General features: G+C 38.9%; 1 protein-coding gene across 1 annotated transcript in view; it reads left to right on the forward strand.

Moving 5' to 3' along the window:
* Nucleotides 1-1,181: 1,181 nt before the first annotated feature.
* Nucleotides 1,182-23,570, forward strand: part of IQCM (IQ motif containing M) — a 109,415-nt gene continuing 87,026 nt past the window's right edge. The window contains exons 1-4 of the mRNA XM_089527236.1: nucleotides 1,182-1,452; nucleotides 7,332-7,422; nucleotides 11,944-12,014; nucleotides 19,540-19,661. Coding sequence (XP_089383362.1) covers nucleotides 1,182-1,452; nucleotides 7,332-7,422; nucleotides 11,944-12,014; nucleotides 19,540-19,661 — 555 coding nt within the window. The remainder of the gene's footprint in view (nucleotides 1,453-7,331; nucleotides 7,423-11,943; nucleotides 12,015-19,539; nucleotides 19,662-23,570) is intronic.

Genomic DNA, 23,570 nt, shown 5'->3' on the forward strand with positions numbered 1-23,570 from the left:
ATAGGTGTACTGTAGCTTTTGTTGCATTCTCCACTTTGATCCCCACCAAAGCTAATTGTCATGGATTATGGTAAATTAATTGAACATTGAGAAGACATGATCTTCTTCAAATAATGTATGTGAAGAGATATTGTAGCACCTTTGGGACTAACTGAAAGAAAGAAATTGACTTAAGTCTACAAAAGCTCATGCTGTCAATTTCTTAGAACTTAGAACTTTATCGCATACCTTCCCCCCCCCCCCCATTATGGGAACTGGAAGGGGACTCTTGAGGTTGTACAAAAATGGATTTTATTGCACAGCGAATCATCCTCAAAAGGGACCTGTTCTGTCTCCTGGCGCCAAGCCGTCCCCATTCAGTGCTGAGGGGCCCCATTTTCCTCAGTCAGAAGACTTATGACCAGAACATTTAATGCCCCTCAGCACTGAACAGGTATGGCTTGGCGTCAGGGGACGGAATGGGGCCTTTTTGAGGACGATTCACTGTGCGATAGAATCCGTTTTTTGTAGGTTGAGTGCGACCCCGAGAGTCCCCTTCCAGTTCTGATAACAGGGGGGAAAAGGTGTGCAATATAGTCTCAAAGGTGCTACAAGATCTCTTCACATACTGATTTTACAAACTAACATGGCTATGGCTTTGCATTCTTCAAACAATGTTCTCCTATGACAGTGGTTCCCAACCTGTGGGTCGGGACCCCTTTGGGGGTCGAATGACCCTTTCATGGGGGTCGCCTAAGACCATTGGAAAACACCTATTTAATTACAGTTATGAAGTAGCAATGAAAATAATTTCATGTGTTTGGGTCACCACAACATGAGGAACTGTATTAAAGGGTTGTGGCATTAGGAAGATTGGGAACCACTGTCCTATGAGCTTCTTTCTCAGTTGAAATTGGGAGCACAACTTAGAATTCAAATTAATGTAAACTGAATAATTCTGTGGAGGGAGAAAGAGCATATGGACAGATCTGGAATGAAGATCTAAATTGTGGGTAAACTTATTGTACTGAAATGCATGGTGTTAGTTAAGAAAGTTGCAATTTCAACTTTGCTATGTTCTGCATCTTTCACTGAGTAGTGAAAATGCAACTACAAGATTACTTTGACAGTAGCAAAAAGCAACACAGATTTCAGACTACAGTTAGTGATGATTATATTTATTTCTTTTGACAACAGAAAATATGATGGATCAGATTGGTAAAATGCCTGAGAAGCCAGCAAGAAGAACATCTACTAGTGCTCCACCTATTTTAACAACTCATGAAGATATTAAACATGGTGAAACTGCCCACACAGCAACATCATTCAACAAGATGGCTTTAGAAGAAATATTGGAGAAGTGCCTAATGAGACCATACTCTGACACATGGCAGTCTCCAAGGAGCATAAAGTATGGAACTATGAAAAAGAGACCAGAGGCATCACAATTAATACAATGTGGCTGGAAAAGAGGTGAGATGCAGTTTTTAATGTGAGCAATGAAAATACGGCTTTATAAAAGATAAAATAAACCTTTTGAGTTGTTTCACCCCTCTTTTTTTAAAAAAAAAAATATTTGAAGCAAAATAAAACAGACAACTTGAGATTACATAGAAATACAAATTTAAACCAGAGAGCTAAAACTTTTCATTAAAAATGTACTTTCTTGCTGGATTAATTTAGATGTTCCTGTACTGACTGATCAGTTAGGGGCATCCTAAGAGGTCAGAAGCCATGCCGAAGCCACACTCCAGTCCTAAGAACTGGAGCACAGCTTTGGTGCAGCTTCTGGCTTCTTAAGATGCGTGTGTCATTTAAACAGCATACCTCCAAAGCAACCTGAAGCAGCTTTATTTTGGCCTGTCTGTATAGGCCCTAAGATTCTGTGCTTCTTTGAGAACTGTAATCTTATCCTAAAATTTTACTCAGAAAGACCTTCCCCATTTTCTATAGGATTTACTACCAGTTTTGAATTTAATTTTTAGCTTCAGAGAAACAATTATTTTGGCTTTTGAACAAGTATCAAATATGTTAATTTATAATGAAGCCAGCATTAGGAGCCTAGGAGCTGGTTTTTATAGATGAATAACCTAGCAATATGAAAATCTGCAGAGAAATCTGTAGTTTATGGCACACTGAGAAAGTGATTAGAACAAGTTATTACAATAGGGCATATTATCTTCTATTTCCACCAACACAGGGTACAACAGTATGGGCTCCTGATGCTACGTTAGCTCTAGGACCCTCTGGCAGATTTGTCCATTGTTGGTAAGCAACATTCAGTGTCAGCATCAGAAAAAAATTGTGTTTCTCTAAGAAGATTCTGGCTTTGGGACTTGTGAAAAACAGTTTGAAAATGTCTGGATATTTTCCTAGAAATATCCTAGAAGACATCCCAGAAATGCTCTGTTGGATGAGATACTTGCTAAGAAATCACAGTACAGCATAGGGGAGCAGGTGCAGGCAACATAAAATTCTCTCTTCCTTTACTATGATTTTTTAAAGTTTGCTATGAATTATTGTAATGTTTTGTTGTTGATTTAAGTATCAACTTTATTGTTCTTCACTGCCATCGAGTCAACTTTGACTTATGGTGAACCTATGAACTAGAGATCTTAAAATCACTCAACCATCAGCTGTCCTGCTCAGGCCTTACAGATTCAGAGCCATGGCTTCTTTGATTGAGTTGATCCATTTGTAATGCAATACCCCTCTGTTCCTACTGCTTCCCACTATACCAAGCATTATTGTCTTTTCTGGTGAGTCATATCTTCTCATAATATGGCCAGAGTTTTGTTGTTGTGTGCCTCCAAGTAGTTTCTTATGGGTTTTTCTAAGGGTTTTCTTGGCAAAACTTGTTCAGAGGGGGGTTGCCATTGCCATCCCCTGAGGCTGAGAGCATGCGACTTTCCGAAGATCATCCAGTGGGCTTTATGGCCATGCTGGAAATTGAACCCTGTTTTTCAGAGTCATAGTCCAACAGTCTACCACACTGGCTCCAAGTACAACAGTCTCAATTTAGTCACCTTGGCTTCTATGGAGAGCTTAGGCTTGATCTGTTCTAGGTCTTATTTATTTGCCTTTTTAGCAATCCATGGTATCTGTAGAACTTTTCTTCAGCACCACATTTCAAATGAGTTAATTTTCTTCTTATCAGCTTTTTTCACTGTCTAGCTTTCACAATGGCTCAATGCTATGGAATTCTGGAAATTCTGGAAACTCTGGTTCCACAATGAAGTACCGTACCCAGAACCCCACAGCATTGAGCCATGGCAGTTAAAGTAGTCTCAAGATGGATTATTTCTACCGTGTGGATGCAGCTTCAGAATAGATTTTAACCATGCTGAAGCTTTTGACCCACGATGATAATGAGCAGAAGATTAGTGAGAGGTAGGCATCTGCAGCATGCAGGAATGAAGGGAGGGGAAAGTCCTTTAACTGTGTAATTAAGATGGTGTTGAGACCTGAAATCTTTCACATTCTTCCATGAGTAAGAAACCCATTATCATGTTGACAGTCTCTGGTGAGTCTTTAGCCTCTGGAACAGCCAATTGAGAACTTTATCACACAGGCCCTGGGACAGACCTGTCGCATTCTAAAAGGGAACGTTATGGGGACGGGAGGTGGCAAAGAACGCATCTTACCGCACAGCAAGAACACTGCCTCTGATCGTTCCCATCACATTCTGGATGTGTCACAGAGGGGGCGATTTTCAGGAACGCTTGAGAAGCGTTCCTGAAAATCACCTCCTGGCGATGGGAATGATCGGCAGTGGTGACAGCGTTCTCGCTGTGCGGTAAGATGCATTCTTTGCTGCCTCTTGTCTCCATAACTTTCCCTTTTAGAATGTGACAGGCCCGTTCCAGGACCTGTGCAATAAAATTCCAATTTTCCAGATGCTAGACCACTTGACACAGCACTCTTCAGCACCAGTACTCACTTTTCTATTATAGGAGTACTGAATATGCCATTTTTATATTGCATAACATGCAACAAATAAAGGTTAATAATAATAATAATAATAACAACTGCATACAGTGCTAGTTTGCCTTCTCTACTTGTGATGAAATAGAGGCACATGCATTTGCCACAGATGATGCTTAGACATTTTTTGTGGATTTTTCAGAGAATGCATTCTATGAAGATACCAGCCACAGATGCAGCTGAAACGTCAGGAATAAGCTCTTATAGAACATGGCCATATAGCCTGAAAAATCCACAAAAAATATGGATGCTGGCCATGAACGCCTTTGACTTCACACTTAGACAGTTTATTTTTACTACCCAGAAATGGCATCTGAATGGGAAGATCTACTTTCTGGAAGTGTCTTTCAATTCTCCTACTTCAGAATTCAGCTATGTGGGTCTCTTTAGATACCATCACTAGGGCTTATTTTAGCACTTCTACTACAAAACTTTCATTGCATTTTGTAAACATCATTCTTAATCCAGGGCTCAAACCAGCCAAACTTCATTTGTGTTCTCTGCAAGCATTCTGCTCTGCTTCCTGCTCCTGCAAGCTTCCTGCTTTGATACAATGGAAGCTTTCTGTAGTAATAAAATCGGCCACCAGAGCACTGCTGGAAGACAGGTGATGATCAGGAGGCAGCGTAACAGCAATTTTGCATGTGGTAAAATCAGTTTTAACCCATTCCAGCCTGATCCCGCCTTGTGCCCGGTTGGCATGAAAATTACATGTGATAAACTCCTTAGTTTGTAAGCCCTTAAGCCTAGCTACACACCTTTAGTCATCCTTAGATTGGTTAGGAGAAGAATTTTAGCTTCCATACTTTTACTTTGATAAACAGCTTTGCATTGACTTTAGACTGTTCTGTTAGTTTCTGCTGCAGACTTTTTAAGAAAGAAATAATTTTTTTGCTGCAAATCTACCTTGTTTTTCTACTTCATTTTTACTTGGAGACACTTTGGTTGACTGCCATTTTTAGTCTTCAGTCTGTAAGATCCTTCAGAGAGCTAGTGCCTAGAAGAGCTTTCCCCTAGAGAACTAGTGCACTGATCTTAACATTGGATTCATTTTTGGCTGGATTACTGGAGATGGTGGACTTGGAACCTGGTGACATTGATCTGTGTACAGAGTTGTGCATTGAACAGGCATTGTTATTGGCTTACTCTCTATGTGGGGACAACCTGAGAGTGTTATCATCAGCACAGTCCCTGCTCAGTGGGCTGTGGAGGGGTTTCTGTTGTTTTTTATGTTTTCATATCATCTCCTTGAGTCCCTGTATTGGGTGAAAAGTGGGATATAAGATTATTATTATTATTATTATTATTATTATTATTATTATTTCCTTAATATTCCTGGGCTGAGCACCTTTAGGGCACAGCAGCTGTTCCAGCCTATGCCTTTTCTGCCACCATTAACTGGAGTACAGATTTGCTAATTTACAGATATGTCAATAATATGTGGCCATTATATTATTTACATAACTTTAAAGTAGATATTTAATCAGTTCAAAGATTTTGTTTACTTTGGGTCACTGATTAATCAAAATAAAGATGAGCCAAGAAATGAAAATAAGACTAGGGACTTGGAAAGGCAGCTTCCAACTACTACACAAGAATCTGTTATGAAGACATACTATATTGTTAATATTTAATATTTAATAGTACAGTTGTCCTTCCATATTCGCTAGGGTTAGGGGAACAAGACCCCCGTGAATATGGAAAAAACACAAATAACAAAAACACTGTTTTTACCTGAGAGGACACCTCTCTAGGAATCTCTAGCTCCTCCAGTGCAACTCTGTGGTCAATGTCCAACATACACTGACAGTAGAATGGCACTAGAGTAGCTACAAATGGTCTTTCAGTGCAACTTTTAGTTAAAGTTGACCACAGAGTTGCACTGGAGGACCTACACAGTCCTAGAGAGAACATATTAATGAATAATCAAATCCGCAAATTTCAAATCTGCAAATATGGAGGGATGACTGTATTGTTAATATTTCTGTATTGTTAATATTTCTGATATCTATGTATGGTTGCGACAGCTGGACAATGAATAAAGCTGATATGAAGAGAATCAATCATTTGAAATGTGGTGCTGAAGGAGGATTCTACAGATACTATGTACTGCCAAAAAAGACAAGAGTGAGCAAATCAAGCCTGAACTTTCCCAAGAAGCCATGGCTGCATCTGCACTGCCACAACAAATGATAGTTCCCAGAATTCCATAAAATTGAGCCATGGCAGTTAACATGATGCCAAACCAGATTATTTCTGCAGTGTAGATGCAACCCATGATGACTAAAGGGCGAGTATTCTACTTTGGACATATCATCAAAAGACAGGACACATTAGAAAAGACAATAATGCTTGGTAAGGTGGGAGACAGCAGGAAAAGAAGAAGATTGATTTGGACATGGATAGACTCAATCAAGGAAGATACAGCCCTGCATTTTTCAGGTCTTGAGCAGGACTGTTGATAACAGGGAAACTTTGAGACCTCTTATTCATAGGGTCACTCGAAGCTGAAATAGGTTTGACAGCAATTAACAGCAACATATTGCTCTGCAATAAAGATAAGGTGCACTACAGATGAAATCACTTGGAAACTGGCTCCATTGAACTTAATGGGACTTTCTCAGAGGTGAAGTATACATGGATGGGATTAAGTTGTAATGCCCTTGCAGAAAGATCCAGAGAGGTTCATGACAGATATTTTAAATGTGGCTTGCCTATATAGTAGGTTCATTTGCAATATGTTGCATATATATATGTGTGTGTGTGTGTTGCATATATATATATATATATATATATATATATGCAACATATTGCAAATGAACCTACTATATTGCAACAAAACTATCATATACAATTGTTTAAGAATATATATATATATGTGTGTGTGTGTGTGTGTGTGTGTGTGTGTGTATGTATGTATGTATGTATTCTTAAACAATTGTATATGATAGTTCTGTTGCAATTTTCCTTCCAGAATGCATTCCGGAAAGAGAAATGCGTTTTCTTCCTCATATACTCATGAATGTATTTTTCCACTCTTTTGGATTTTTAAAAACAAAAACTTCATTTGTGCATGCCTGGTAAGTTCTGCATCCATAGTTTTTTTACAGTAAAAATTGATTTGTTTTATCAATATGATGTAGTGTGTGTATGTGTCTTACTTAACTAGTGATTTAAGTCAAAAAAGAACTGTAAAGCTGTGTGAGGGAATTGTTTGTGTTGACAATGAGCATTCAAATGTTAAGCAGTTTCTTTTGGAAATGTTGTAAAGCCAAAATAAAAACATATGCTTCCTTGCTTTTATGGTATCTGTCACCCTCATATTATTTGTTCTAAAAATATTCTTTTCCCTTTTCTACTTTTGATAGAAAAAATGTGGCTAAGTGATGTATTTAACACGGTTGGACCACTGAGTAAAGCTATGGAAGTGGAAAAAAATATACAAAAGCAATCCATTGGGTAATGCCTCTAGTTTGTCAGAATAGTGACTAATATGTTATCTTCACTGCCATTTTTTTCCATATGATTTAAAAATTATCTTCAGATCTGACTGTGCCTTTTGACAGGGTATAATTTAAGATTATAATTTTATATAACCAATGAATATTTTCAATTTTTTAACAAGAGAATTCTACAAAATCCACAAAATGAAATTACACCTGGTATATACCCATCATTTTACTGCAACTATTATCTCAACATGAATGGTCTTGTTTACTATATGGAAAATAAAATGATGACCAACAGATAGAAAATGTTCAATATACATCCCCATCCACAAAAAAAGAAACACAAAAGACTGCAGCAACTGTAGGATCATAGCTTCAATATCTCATGCAAGCAAAATCATGCTCAAAATTTTACAACATAGACTCCAACCATACATGGAGAGAGAAATTCCCAAGATTCAAGAGAGGCCCAGGAAAGGAAGAAATACTAGGGACCACAGTGTAAACATACCATGGCTAATGAAGCATGCCAAGGAATTCCAAAAGAAAATCAGCATGTGCTTTATAGACTATAGCAAAGCCTTTGACTGCATAGATCAGGGGTCGGCAACCTACAGCCCGGTCCTGCCGCCGATTGCCGCCCCCGCTGCAGCTTCTGCACCACTCTGGGTGCCATCTTGAGTTCTAAAATGGTGGCCGATGTCTCACGGGACCTTTCCCGTTGAGGGGCAGGATGGGAAAGGTCACGTGAGACTTCACCGCCATTTTAGAACACAGCGGTGGGCCTATAGGAGGCCCGTTGCGGTTGCCGGAGCGCTCCTGGAAGGCTCCAGCAGCCGCAGCGGGCCTTGTTTTTATTTATTTATTTAAATTTTTTAAAAAATATTTAATTATTTATTTTTTGGCTTCGCCCCCCCCAGTTATCTGAAGGACAGCAACCCGGCCCCTGGCTCAAAAAGGTTGCCTACCCCTGGCATAGATCATGAAAGGCTATAGAATGCCCTTAAAGTCATGGAAGTGTCAAAACATCTGATAGTATTTATGAGAAATCTGTACGTAGGACAAGAAGCTACTGTCAGAACAGAGCACAGAGACACAGAATGGTTCCCAATTGGCAAAGTGGTCAGGCAAGCCTGCATCCTTTCACCCTATCTGTTCTACTTGTATGCAGAATATATTATATATGGAAAGCAGCCTTGGACACAGAAGAAGGAAGAGTGAAAATAGGAGGAAGGAAAATCAACAATTTAAGATATGCAGATGACAACACACTACTAGCAGAAAACATCACAAACCTAGGACAACTACTAAGGAACCCACATTTCACTAGCTTGGTTGCAAGAATGTCATGGGGAACCTGTCAAGGGCCTTACTGAAATCAAGATATATTATATCCACAACATTCCCTTCATCTACCAAGCTGGTAATTTTATATAAAAAAAAGAGATTAGATTTGTCTGGCATGACTTCTTTCTCTGAAACCCGTGTTGACTTTTTGTGATTATGGCATTGCTTTCTAGATGATCACAGACTCTCTGTTTAATGATCTGCTCTAGAATCTTTTCTGGTATTGATATCAGACTAACTGGATGATAATTGTTGGGATCCTCTTTGTTCCCCCTTTTGAAGATGGGGACAACGTTTGCCCTCTTCCAGTCTGCTGGCACTTCTCCTGTTCTCCAGGAATTCTCATTAAAGAAAACAAAAATAATGACCATGGAGAATTTACACAAATTCAGTCTAGACAACGAGGAAATAGAAATTGTAAAACAGTTCTCTACCTGGGAGCAAACATTGATCAGAACAAAGACTGCAGTCAAGAAATCTTAAGAACACTAAGGATGAGAACAGCTATGAAAGAACAAGAAAAGATCCTAAAATGTAAACATATACAACTAAGCATGAATGCTGGAATCATACAAGCCATTATATTCCCTATTACCATGTATGGATGTGAGAGCTGGACAATTAAGAAAGCGGATAGGAAGAAAATCAATTCATTTGACATATGGTGCTGGAGAAGAGTGCTGAGGATTGTGTGGACAGCCAAAAAGACAAACAAATAAGTCCTAGAACAGATCAAACCAGAAATCTCCCTTGAAGCCAAGATGACAAAACTGAGGTTGTCATACTTTGGTCACATCATGAGAGGACATGACTCATTGGAAAAAAATAATAATGCTAAAAAAGGCAGAGGGAAGTAGAAAGAGAGGAAGACTTTATGCTAGATGTCTAGACTCTATTATAGAGGTCATGGGCATGAACTTGCAGGAACTGAGCAGAACAGAGAAGAGAACAGGGAGTCTTGGAAATGTCTTACTCATAGGGTCGCCATGGGTCAAGATCGGCCTGAGGGCAGTTAATAACAACAACAACCTATATGGAGTTTATCACATGCAAGGGCTCCTGTCATGCTCCTGTCAGCCAAACGTCACCAAACTGTGATGGGAGCCTCCTGGTGGGATCACTCATGGCACTATGCTACCATTTTCATCATGGAAGCATCAGCATAATTGTTAGAAAAAGGGCTCTTTTTTAATAACGGATCAAATCGTTATTAAAAAAGGGCCCTTTTCCTAACAATTACGAGAACGCTTCCATGATGAAAATGGAAGCATAGCGCCATGAATGATCCCACCAGGAGGCTCCCATCGCAGATTGGTGACGTTTGGGCGACAGTAGCATGCCGGGAGCCTTCGCATGTGATAAACTCCTATGACTCTACACAGAAGTAAGTCCCAAATCTGGAAAAACTGTTCAGTTAGACAGGTTTTCCAGTCAGACTGAAGCATGCTTAGCAGATAGGGAAGGTTGCTTATCATGGAGCTTCAAACTTTAACTTTCCCATGGGTATCTTGATGCTGAGTTGTTAAACCATTCATTCAATTCTAAGCTGGGATCCAAAGAAATATCTTACCAAGGGACTCAGACTTCTGACTTTTTTCCTTTCAAAAATTAATATTTTCTTCATCTCAAAAGCCAAGTCCAAATCCATGATGGGTGTGTGGAAATGTTTGTATGATTCTTTGGATCCATATTGTTCTATAAATAATTGTCAAACATCCAGTACAGTTTTTGCTGTAATCATTTCCCTTTCCTTGTGAGAGTAGAATGGAGCTGCCCCTAATATTAACCCCCTCAATGTTTGCATGAGAAAAGAAAAAAAAAATCTGGAGAAGGAGATCTATGTGCATACAGCTAAATGAGTTTCCCTTCATCCAACATTTGCACTTTACTATGAAGGACTATGTGACGCGGGACCTGGAAAAAAATATTTTTTTGGATGGCAACTACCTGAATAACTCAGTCAGCATGGCCATTAGCTGTATTGGTCGGAATGTTCTGGGAACTGTAGATGAAAAAGTAACATTTCCAACTTATGGTGCAATGTGTCATGTGACATTTGGTTTGGGGCTACGGTGTCCCATGCATATTTTGATATAATGTCACCTCTTGATACAACATGAAAATATAACTCTTAATTAATTGAATTGACTTTATGTCAGTAGCTAATGTTAACCATAATAAAGTTTAATAACGTTGACATGAATCAGTCAGTTAAACATTGTTGTATTCCACTGATTAAAATGTGAGCAAGTGTAGTACATGCTTAAATTTTCCAATAGATATCAATGGGACTTGTGTTTATTTGGATTGTGTTTGTTGTATACTATAGAAGAGTGTTCATGTAAAATAAATTAGGACTCTTTAGCTTATTCCATGGGAATGCAAGTCTCTCAAAACACAATTCTGAAAATGAGCTGGGGTTCTTTCTTTCCCCTAGTTGTCAATATGCCCCCGATGACACCGCTCAAACTTCATCTGAATGAAAATTAATTTTTCATGAAAGCATAAGTGCTTCTTTTTGACATTTAGCTCCCCCCTGACACACTTACTCAGAAAGCATTTTCATGTGAATTTGCTGCCGTGCTTCAACTCTGGCTTTTGCCTTGAATCCTAAGCAAACGAGAAAGTGTTGATATGCTGTTTCTGGAACAGATCACAAAGCAGATTGGCATCATGGTGGTTATGGGGCTTAGCCCAGTTCCACCCACATGTACAGAAGGCAATGTCAAAGACGGCTCAGACAGCTTTCTTTCTTGCAAAGTTATCTGCATTACAGATCGCTAGCACAAAGGAGAATGGTCAGATGCTGCTCAGCTTTATTTCCTTGCATAGACTACAGTCTTGAAATATGGGATGCTAGCAAGAATCAATACAAAGTTCATTTTGTTTCTTTTTCATCTTTAAAATATATAGCCTCTCTTTCAGTCCCATTAGAGTGCTGAAAGTGGTTGCAGGGTACTCACTTTTTCAAATGATTCCTTACTGTTCTTGAAATGTATCAGTTTTAAGAGTACATTAAAAGCACACATTTTGTGCTACTATTTATCCCAAATACTTTGGGCCATTTCTCTCTCTCTCTCTTTCTTTCTTTTGACAATGTACAATAATTATTTAAGAAGAACAATAATAAAACTAGAAAGCAAAGAAATAATGGGTGCTTGTTTTGTATTTTTTTTTTAAGCAGCAGTAGCAGTTTACTTGGAATACCCCCAAGCAATCAACAGAAGAATGCTTGGCTTCTGAAAAATAATCAGGGTAAATATTTGTTATTTTCAGTAGTTAACATTGGATTTTTAAATCATCGTTAATGAATGCAACATTATTATATGGTGTTCGTTTAAGAGTATTTCTGATTGGGTATACCTGTGATGAAGTGAATCTTTATATCATTATGAGCTATGACATTTTTGAAACACAGTTATTTTCTGATTGCAGCAACACAGTACAAGGTGTTGGTTATCACCTTTAATGTGCTACATGGCTTTGGCCCAACTATTTAAGGAATCACCTGCTTCCATATTAGCTTACAAGTTCAGACAGGATCTGATTACTTTAGGATATTTAGGCCAGTTTCATTTAGAGTTACAGTGGGGTTTTTTTTATGGCTTTTAATCTCCCCCCTTCTCTCTTTCTTCTTCTCTCTCTTCTTCTTCTTCTTCTCTCTTTTACACCACCCCCCCCCCCCAATATTTAAGTGCATATGTTATATGCTGAGTAAGCCCTTAGATGTTCCAAATTTATAATGGGACTATTATTTGTATGGCAAAATAAACATTAAGCTTTCACAGCCCTCCTTGGGGAATAATACTGGATCCTCTCAGTAGAGGACTTGGTCATTTCTTATATAGAATAAGAAGAATAAAAAACATTACCATGGTAAATGTGAGTGGAAATCAGAACCATGGCAAGCATAAACCCACAAATTAAGGGCATCAACAAATCCACATTGCCTCATCTGACATCATGAACTTCATATTTTTGGCTGGGCATTATACATAGTGTATTTCAGTATATGAGTGAAAGTTGTAATTAACATTACTGTCATTATCAGTCTTTTTTGCTTAAGTTATGTTTTGGAGAAAATTATAAATTTGAGAAGATCAGGTTAATGTGACTTAGTGGGCCTGGTTATTTACTATATAGGTACACAAATTAATTTACATATAGAAATACGTTTCCAGTTTTATGGCAAACCATGTCCTTAACACTTTCACTAAGTAGGAGGCACAGTAATTTGAATGTATACAAAGGTTGTTTATTCCAAATATTTGATGCGCATAAATGTTTTAAACATGAGTTGGCAGAGACATTTTGCATAAAATGTGCTACAATGCAACTGCCTTTAAAAACAAAACAAGGTTGTTCTGTTTGCCTGTTAAGTCAGCTCTTGCAGTTCTTAGAAATGTCATTTATTAAATGTCACGCTAATTGCTTGTAATATCAACCCTGAAAAGCAAACCTTTGTGAGTGATCTTTCATAAGCTTTATTTTTCTCTGTTCTGTCTGTCTGGTACATTTTGAAGAGAATAAACAAACAAGATTTACCTTTGATTCAGCATCACTGACTAAAAGTTTAAGGCTGGTGGGTGCAGTTAAGGATATTTCTTTGGGAAAATAAAACTCCCCATACAAATTAACCAAATGCTTTAAAAATTAATCCATGGAATTAATATTCTAAGACAGACAATATCATTCATTATCAAAATTGTATAACCTGATTCAAATTAAATAATTGAGGGAGTAGGTCATTCTTCATATCCACTTGATTTATCTACATGATGGATGACAAATAAAATAGTTGGCGGTCCATCTAATCCAGCAATTCCCATTTTTGGAGGGCCACTGGGGAAAAAGGAGACTCCCTTCAGCAAATTTTACCATCATGATTGCCATCCACTGTTGCTCTTTGTCATCACTACTGCCACCAGTCTGCTTATGACACACAGAGCCAAAGTGGCATCTACTGTTTCTCCTTCATGTCACCACTCTTGTCTGGATCAGAACAAGAGGTCGTGACCAAACAGTGTATATTGAAGAGGAGGAGTAGTTTCAGAAAGCTCTTCTCACTGTCCCCCTGTGCAGTTGTATACTCTCTTCAAGGGTCTTACCATGCTGACCTTGAATGCTGTTGATGTAGCCCAGCATTCTGCTTCATACAGTGTTTAGCCAAATGTCTCTGACAATCTGACAAGCACAGCATAAATGCAGCAGCTCTTTCCTCCTGTTGTTGTTCAAGCAATTGATATCCATGTCATATTGCTTCTGTTTGGGATGGAAAGAATATGCACTGCTATTTCGTGATTGTATAATATATTTCTAATATTCTCCTACAATTTGCTCTGTGTTGTATGTTCTTGCTAGGCAGATTTTCCAAAATTCTTATGAATGCTAAGGTGTATGGTTGGTTCAGTGCCAATTATCCAGCTAAAATGTTGGCCATCTGGACAAGCACTGTGTCCTTAAATAAACTGCTGTCTTCATTATGCCTCTGTTCTTGAACCAAAAACTCAATAAATTTTCCGTTACTAGCAGTAACTGTTGGTTGTGTCTTCATTAGGCAATATTGAGTGCATGTGACATAAAAGAGTTCTCATGTGTGTGAGATTTTTGTGTGTGTGAAAAAAAAGCCAATTCATATCAGAATTACCGCATCTTCCATAATCACTGCACCCAGAAGTTAGCGACACAGAATAATTAGTTTAGGAAATATTTGCCATTGGAAGTATTACAGGTTGACATCTGTTCTTATTCTGACAGATGGCTCATGTATTATGGTATCAGCCAAATTAAGGAGTTTATCACACTGGTGAGATCCCGTGGGAAAGCGGCAGGAAAACGGGAATTAAACACGATTTAAAGTACATTCAAATTTACACAAAACTTGCAAATTCAGGGAGTTTATCACACTAGGGGACTGCCAAAGTGAAATAATGCAAAGTTAATCCAAACACAAAGCAGAGAAAACTGGCAGCTTTTTTACTTTCAGGTTGTTCCGAAAGTAAAAAGCTACTGGTTTTCTCTGCTTTGTGTTCGGATTAATTTCAGGTTTAACTGCAACGTCGTGTGATAAACTTTGGGCGTTTGTAGCTTTTCTTTGGTTTAAATCTTTGTTTAACTCCATTTTCCCATGGGATCTCATTAGTGTGATAAACTCCTTTGAGAACAAAACAGAAACTGAATTATATCTTCTGTCGATAAAGAAGGATGAAAGTGAGTTCTCTCAATACATTCTCATTCCTTTGAATTCAATTCCTGTGGTTAACATTTCCACGCACAGACTTCGATGGGTTTTCTTGCCATGCTCAAGGGCTATGGATATACTTAAGAGTAAGAAGGAATCATCTATAAATTTGTATTGATTGTATCACCTTATGTGGGTTATCCCTTTCATTATGGGACAGATCTTGGCTTGATTGCCTAAAGCATTTTGAGAGGTTTGGTCTGCATGTGCTTTGTTGTTGTGTGCTGTGATTATGTTTGTTCTCTAACTGAGGGGCTGTACATAAAGTCCCTAAGGGGCGGCCGGATGGTGCCCCTTTCCTGGTTGGATTGGAGCCATGGCAATCGCATGCTGCAGCCCTGATCCAGCCTTTTGAGGGCACAAAAAGGAGCCACAAAAGCAGTTTCTTTTTGCGGCCTTGAAATGGTGCCATAGCCGTGACATGCGGCTATACGGTGCTCCTTTGGCACTGCATCGTATGGATGCAGCACTGGAGAAGTGCCATAATGCCACATGCCATGTGGAGTGACACACAGCATCATGGTGCCATGGGGGTGAAGTTGGGCCATGCGTCATCTGGATGTCCACCCCCAGGCTGGTCTGAACAGGGCCTTAGACATACTGGATTGCATGCATGATTCTAAAAGTGACCTGTTTTTTTCCTAACATCAGCAGAGTATGACTTTGGCTTGAAAGGGCTGCCGTCAGGCCATGTTGGCGACGTGGTGTTCAGATGACACATGCCCCCAATGCATTGCTAAAGAACCACCCCAAAAAGGAGCAATAAAATACCATTTCTTTTTGGATTGAGGCTGGGTGTGTGCAGCTGCATGGTCCTGGGGCAAATGACGGTGGTGCAGTCCCGGCGCAGACCTTTTGTGCCATCTACTTCACTCCTTAGACCATTTTGTAACTTTATAACTACTAAGTAATGCCTAAAGGAAAATTCCTTCATGTATAAAATAGTCTTTTGCAAATGCAACATTGCCTGCTTAGAATAGAAGTTTTCCTTTAAAGCTTCTCTGTTCCATGCTTACTTCACATGCTTTTGTTTGGTGTATGCATGAGTATATGAACAGGATTCTCATTTTCCATGGGAGGCAGAGGCAAGTCAGAGGTGAAGAAATAAACCCTCAGTAACTTCCCACTAAGCTAATGAGTTGTGTGTTGGTGGCAGCTAGAGAGAATTCAGGAGTCCCCTCTCATATTCAAGGGACAGATCCTTCTTCGAAGAGAAACTCCCCCCTGGACAAACAGCAGGGTAGAAAGCCTTTGGGTCTTCTGACATGGATCAGTAGGTGTAGCATCTTTTAGATTTTGCAGCTCACTAATTAATGATTTACATTTAAAGAGGGAAGAAATACATATCTGCCAGAATTTATTAGACATGACATGGTGTTTTTTTTTTTTAAATGGGCCAATCATCTGACATCACAGATATGTTTGTCACAACTTGGCATTCTTTCCCTTAATGAACAATTCATAAGAATAATGAATATTAGTGCAGTCCCTTATACACAACAGTATTTTTACTTCATTTTATTCTTTAGTTTTAAACCAGTCAGAGGAAATCTAAACTGTTCAGATAAACCTTTTACAGTGTAACTGTTCAAATAATTAGGATTTGAATTGACGTAAGATCCTCCCTCCTCATTTTTCTAATTATACAGATAAACTGGTAGCTGCTCATTCTATCTTCAATCACCTAATTGTTTGTAAGTGCCTAAAGATTAAAGCTAAATGTCCAATTAAAAAGGCATTAAAGTATTGTGAGAGTTTATGGAAAGATAGCACAAATTTTGAATTAAATGGTCACAGAGGAATGCTGTACTGCAAAAATCAGTCGGCTCTTCCCATTTCTTTATTGCTTTGCTGCTTTGCCTGGTGTAACACTTGCATGGATGTTTTTAACTTGGGAAGGGAATTAAAGAAGCATGGAATGGATTCAGTGGAGCCTTTGACAGGCAGTAGTAAGATAGTGATTTATTATACCTTGAAAAAATTACAAGAAAACCACATTTATATTTTTCACCTTGACATCCTGAAGCACATATGTTACTAAACATAACCCAACACCGCTTGCACATCTGTGTAATTTCTAGTCTTAACAGATTTGATATCTCTGAAATACGTTACAGCCATATATATCAGAATTGTATATTAAGGGCCTGTACAGACAGGCCAAAATAAAGCATGCCTCTTAAGAGTCCTAAGAACTGGAGTGTGGCTTTGGCATGGCTTCCAGACTCTTAGGAGGCATGCATCATTTAAATAGCATACCTCCAAAGTGACTTGAAGCAGCTTTATTTTGGCCTGTCTGTACGGGGACATATTTACAAGGTATAAAGTCTTATTGAGCTAATCAGGGCTTATTGTTTGAGTAGAAATGCATAGGACTGCACAGATAGTCTAAGGAGTTTATCAAACGTGAGGAATTTCTCTTGAATTCGAATGAAAAGAAAGTGGGGCCAGAACGCATTCACTTAAAGTTGATAGTTTAGTGCAATTACGTGAATACGCATTGCATTCAAACTGGCTTCCCATTGCCCGAAAATAGCATGCCATTGCCTGAATTTGCATGTGGCAGCCTATCACACAATAACGTGAAACCACGTGATTGTGTTCAGCCTGACTTTCCATTGCCCAAATTTGCGTGTAGTGGGTTATCACACAATAACGTTAAACCCTATGATTGCGTTCGGATTGCCATTGGATTATACTTCCAATTTCCCTTGTCTGATAAACTCCTAAGAGACTCAACATACTGTTATAGCACTATTATTCCATTATATAGCACTATTATTCCACTTAAATTGCATCCTATGGTATCTTGGAATTTGCAGTTTAGGGAGGAACAGTTTAGCTCTTGAGCTTCACTAAACTTTCAAACCCCAAAATTCTCCAGGATGTTGCCATGACAGTTAAAATGGGATATAGCACTGTAACAGTGCAGCATGATAAAGATCTAAGATTGTGTGTGCTGCAATATTTTGAAAAGCAAAGACAGAGTTGTTCCTGTATGAAGGGAGGAAAAAGCCACACCAAAATATACAGTTAGTCAGTGCTTGAGACCAACCAAAAAATAACAAAAGAGTCTTCAAACTTTCAAGTTACCTAGAAGTCTTTATCAAGATGTGCTAGTAGGCTGCTCTACCTATAAAAGCCCAAGCCATCCTGTCCAGGAATCCCAGTATTATCACTGCTGTGCCTTTAAATAAATGTGTGGTATGATTTATGTGTTCCGCTTGACTCTGTGCTGTTTGTACACAATGTTATGAGACCCAAATTCAGTGCAGGCCCTGCTGTCAGTATTGGGTTGTATACTGTACAATCTGGATTGCATGTATCCATAATGGTTGTGGAGCAGAGCTGCATGGTGTCCCAGCTCCTAATCAAAAATGCTTCTGCTGCTATTTGTTGAAATAATTTGTCAGGTGATGATGAAGAAGAGATAAGTCTTTGATGGCTTTGATGGATAGTGGTAATGGATGAAACTGTACAAGGAATGCCATCAAAGTTCAGCTTGTGAATGGGAAGGTGGGGTTTCAGCAGCAGCACTATATCAGGAGTCCATTGGAGCCTGTTAACACTGGAGTCTATTTCTGGTCCTTCACTGAATATCTGAAAAGGAGTTCTGTTCTTTCTTGCTTCAGAATCTAATTTTCCACTGTAAACAAACCTGGGACTGAGTACATGGTCAGGTGTTGTTAGGGTAACCAATAATTTAAACATGATCTGATGTCTCTCTCGGTAACTGTGCCAATAACCATGATGTTTAGTTCTTTTGAAATCTAGGTCATTTGATTCTCCATTAATAAGCTTGTGTCTTCTAGGGTCAGCATTTCTGAATGCATTGCTACAATTCATACTGCACTTTTGGACCTGATGCCTTCTACTTCACAGTCAAATAGCTGTCAAGACTGAATTTCTAAGGTGGTGCTAGATAAAACAATGTTGCTTTTTGCCACCAAGAAAGAAAAGAATCTGTGGATAAAGATAATTATTTACAAGGAACATCTGGGAGCTTTTGTATCTTTGAAGAGTTGTATCTTTGAAGGAACCCAGACTTTTCAAAGATAATCTGGGAAGATGTAATGAAGATATTGGCCTCTTTCAGAGTTCTGGAAAAGACACAGGTTTCTGATCCATATTTAGTCACTCTCCTTAATAGCATCCATGAAACAGAGCCTGAACATAATTTTATAAGAAAAGCTAGGCATGGATGGGGAGGTTATTTAACTCTCACTGGCTTCTATATTGAGGTCCAAAACACACTGCAGAAATAATCCAGTCTGAGACCACTTTAACTGCCCTGACTCAGTAATAGGGAAATCTGGGAACTGTAGTTTTGTGAGACATTTAGCCATCTTTGTCAGAGAGCTCTGGTGCCATAATAAACTACAATTACCAGGATTCCCTAGTTCTGAGCCAGGGCAGTTAAAGTGGCCTCAGACTGGATTATTTCTGCAGTGTGTTTTGGACCTAGGTGGCCTATGCTGTATCTTATGATGGTTGTGAATATTATGGCATCCTTGTAAATTACATTGATTTTTCTAACAGGAAAAATATACCAAGACTGGAGAGGGGTAATAGTATCAGAGAATTCAGCTCCCTACACAATGCTCAGCCAGAAGGAACATCAAGAAAGATTAAGGAATATCACAAGAAGGCAAAGATCCAAGGTTGTATGTAAGACTGATTTTTCTCCAGTCCCCAGGGCATAGGGAAAAGGATAGGCTATAGACCAGGGTCTCTGGGCAATTGTAAAGTTATCTTAGTAATTGTAGATTCTCTTATATGAACAAATTGTTTTGTGAATTCATGTTAAATTATAAAGTCTCTACTGTGAGACTTGAGAATTCTAGTTTTGCTTCTGTGTTTTCAAAAATATAGGAACATATTTAACAAATCCATAAACATGGCTGGTGTAGCGCCATAGTTCAGTGGCAGAACACACAGAGTTCTAGGACTGATTTCCAGTTTAACAATCACAGTATAAATGTAGTTAGTAAGTCCCTACTGAAGTACATATGTTCTCCCTCTATGGGGAACAAGAACAGTTTCAAGGATGGGGACTAACAAAATGAACTTCAACAGAGAGATATGTAAGGTACTGCACTTAGGGCGAGAAAATGAAATGCATAAATATAGGATGGGGGACACCTGGCTTAACAATAGTACATCAATAGAAATATTAAATATAATATAATCAATAGAAATATAGTGTGTAGATCAAGGGAAGTAATACTGCCACTCTATTCTGCTTTGGTCAGGCCTCTCCTGGAATACTGTGTCCAGTTCTGGGCACCACCGTTAAAAAAAGATGTGGACAAGCTGGAGCATGTCCAGAGGAGGGTGATCAAAATGGTGAAGGGTCTGGAAACCATTCCCTATGAGGAGAGACTTAGGGAGCTGGGTATGTTTAGCCTGGAGAAGAGACAGTTAAGAGGTGATATGATAGCCCTGTTTAAGTATTTGAAGGGGTGTCGTATTGAGGATGGTGCAAGCTTTACTGCTGTTGACTACTGCTCCAGAGACTAGGACTCGGAACAAGGGATGCAAGATACACGAAAAGAGATTTCACCCCAACATTAACAAACAAGCAAACAAGCTTCATTTATATACCGCTTCATACCGCGTAAGTAGTGTCTAAGCGGGTTACAACTGTAAGCTAATTTGCCCCCAACAATCTGGGTACTCATTTTAGTGACCTCGGAAGGAAGCAAGCCTGAGTCGAGCTTGAGCCCTTTTGCTGGTCTTGAACTCACAACCTTATGGTTTTGAGTGAGTGGCTGCTGTACAGGCATTTAACCACTGTACCACCAGGGAGGAACTTCCTGACAGTAAGGAGTTTATCAAACTGGCCCTTAAACAGGCCTAGTGTGTTCTAAATGTGCGCGGGCGCAGGCAGAATGGGATGGTGCCAATAACCCCATTTTATCGCACGCTGGAATGCCGCCTTTGCCGCCAGGTGTTCCAGTTGCGTACCCATTCCATCCCAGAGGGCGCCATTTCTGAGAACGTTTTAGAACAGTTCTCAGAAATGGCACCCTCTGGGACGGAATGGGAATGCAACTGGAATGCCTGGCGGCAAAGGCGGCATTCCAGTGTGTGATAAAATGGGGTTCTTGGCCCCATCCTGTTCTGTGTGCGCCTGCGTGCACACACATTTAGAACACACTGGGCCCATTTCAGGGCCAGTACAATAAATTCCTTAGAATTATTTGACACTGGAACACACTCCCTTGGAGTGTGGTGGAGTCTCCTCCTTTGGAAGTTTTTAAACAGAAGCTGGATGGCCATCTGCCAGGGATGCTTTGATTGTGAGTTCCTGAATTGCAGGGGTTTGGATTGGATGGCCCTTGTGGTCTCTTCAAACTCTATGATTCTTACATGGAAAATATGATGGGTGTATAACTGTTAATTCTGCCATGCTGTGCCACAGGTTTGATCTAGAAACATGCCTGGTTCCTATGATTAGTGCTACTGGAAAACGTTTTGAAAGTCTGGGGTGTGTCATTGCACCTAGGTTGACTCTTAGATAACGTGTACTTGAAAACTTTTATGTCTGAAAACTTGGAGAGCTTCTACTAGTTATCCTGTATAATAATGGGCTAGAAATTGTATGAGGTACTTTTATATATTGAAAATATGGGAACAGTGTGATATTGCAGTTATGGGCAATTAAGGCAAAACCAAATGAGATATTGACGTTTCATATTACCAGCCAACCTCAGAGCATAATGAACCATTGCAATTAGTTTTTGAAAAGTTGTTTTCACAATTCTCTAACTAGATACTTCCTATACTATTAATGAATGACTTGTTCATTCAACAGATGGTGTACATCAAATATTACATTAAGATATGAAATAAATGTTTAATATGTATACAGCCATTCTATCTAGTTAGGTACACATATAGGCCCAGATTGTGGAAATGATAGTATTAGCAATAAAGCCTTATTTATGCATCTTATGCATGAGGAAGAAGGTGGAATGAGTGCATTAGCTCTGCTCTGCCCATTTCCATTATCATTACCTGCTACATGTGTAGGGTTTCTCTCCCCAGGGAAGAGTTTCCTTTCTTGATGCAGTCTTTTCTCGATATTTTAGAATCCTGGAGGAAAAGAAAAATAGGATTCTAACATCTTGAGGTTCTCTTTTGCAGAGGAGTGTGGAGGAGCCAGCTCACAAAGCTAGCTTATTGTTTACATACAGCCACAGGGCACTCTTTTGCCCAGCAATATAGCAAACTGCTCATTCTTGTGAGATTTTCCAGTTATACAACCAATGAGATGAAGTGCCTTTTCACACAACACAATTATAATGCTATGATTCCATTTTAACTGCCATGGCAATACCCCATGGACTCCTAGGGTTTGCGGTGCATTATTGCATGCCTTTGAGTCATTTCCAATTTATTGAGTCATTTCCAATTTATGGCAATCCTAAAGTGAACCTATCATGGGGTTCTCTTGGCAAGATTTGTTCAAAGCAGGCTTGCCTTTGTCTTCATCTGAGTGACTTGTTCAAAGTCACCCAGTGGGTTTTCATATCTGAATCCTAGTTTCCAGAGTTATAGTCCAATTATTAAACCATTACACCATGCTGGCTCTTGGTTTAGGAGCATTTAGAATGCTTAGTCAAAGAACTGTAGTTTCTCTCCAAACAACAAATCCCCAGGATTCTTTAAGAAGCAGCCATGGCAGTTACAATGGAAGCATAGTGCTATAACTGTATAGTATGAAATGGCTCCTAGATATCTTTAGAATCTCAGGTTAAGTGTTAAAAGTCAATACAATTGCATTAGTACTAACATAATAGTTAAGGGGCTCACCATTTTAGTGGAACAGAAATCAGTACATTTGCATCCCTTAAATTAAAGTCCTCATAATAATTACAGAACCCTCCTGTCATGATGCTTAATTGAGAAAGGCATGCAATTTAGAGTGGGTAGTTAACTTTTGAATTCTTAAGTAATTATTTGAACAAACTCAGTAGAAGAGATAACACCATATCTCATGTAGAAACAAAGTCAATTCATGTATTGAACTTTGCAACTGAGCATTTAACATATTATCTCTCTGAGCCTGTTATCTCTCTGGCTGAATTTGTGAAAATAGGCTCTAATCATTCAGCTGCAAAAGGCTATTCACTGAAGTCTATTTACATAAGTGGTGTATATAGCTTCATTTACAAAAAGTAAGCTCTTTTAATGGGCAAAGGGATTTATTGTGAAGTGAGGTACAGAGATTTCATCCTGGCAATTATTAGAGGAATAGCCTAAATAAATATTGCTGATTCAGCTTTCAGTATATTTTTTGTCTTAGAATGTCATACTTTCCTCCTTCATATAGGTTTAAAAAAATTTGTTTTGGCTCTAAGCTTATGTACCTGAATGTTATTTTGTCCATTCAGTTGAACTAACTGTGCACAGATCAAGAAATAGTTTCAGGGCTGGTGAAAACGAAGTTGTGTTAAAGTTGCTGTATTGCAACCCATATCCAGTGAGGAGGGATAATGGGAGTTGTAACAACAACAACAACAACAACAACAACAACAACAACAACAACAACGTCTACTGAAGGA

The sequence above is a fragment of the Sceloporus occidentalis genome, unplaced genomic scaffold, assembly GCF_023333645.1.
Source record: "Sceloporus occidentalis isolate IW3139 unplaced genomic scaffold, rSceOcc1.0.p SCAF_5, whole genome shotgun sequence".
Lineage (NCBI taxonomy): Eukaryota > Metazoa > Chordata > Lepidosauria > Squamata > Phrynosomatidae > Sceloporus > Sceloporus occidentalis.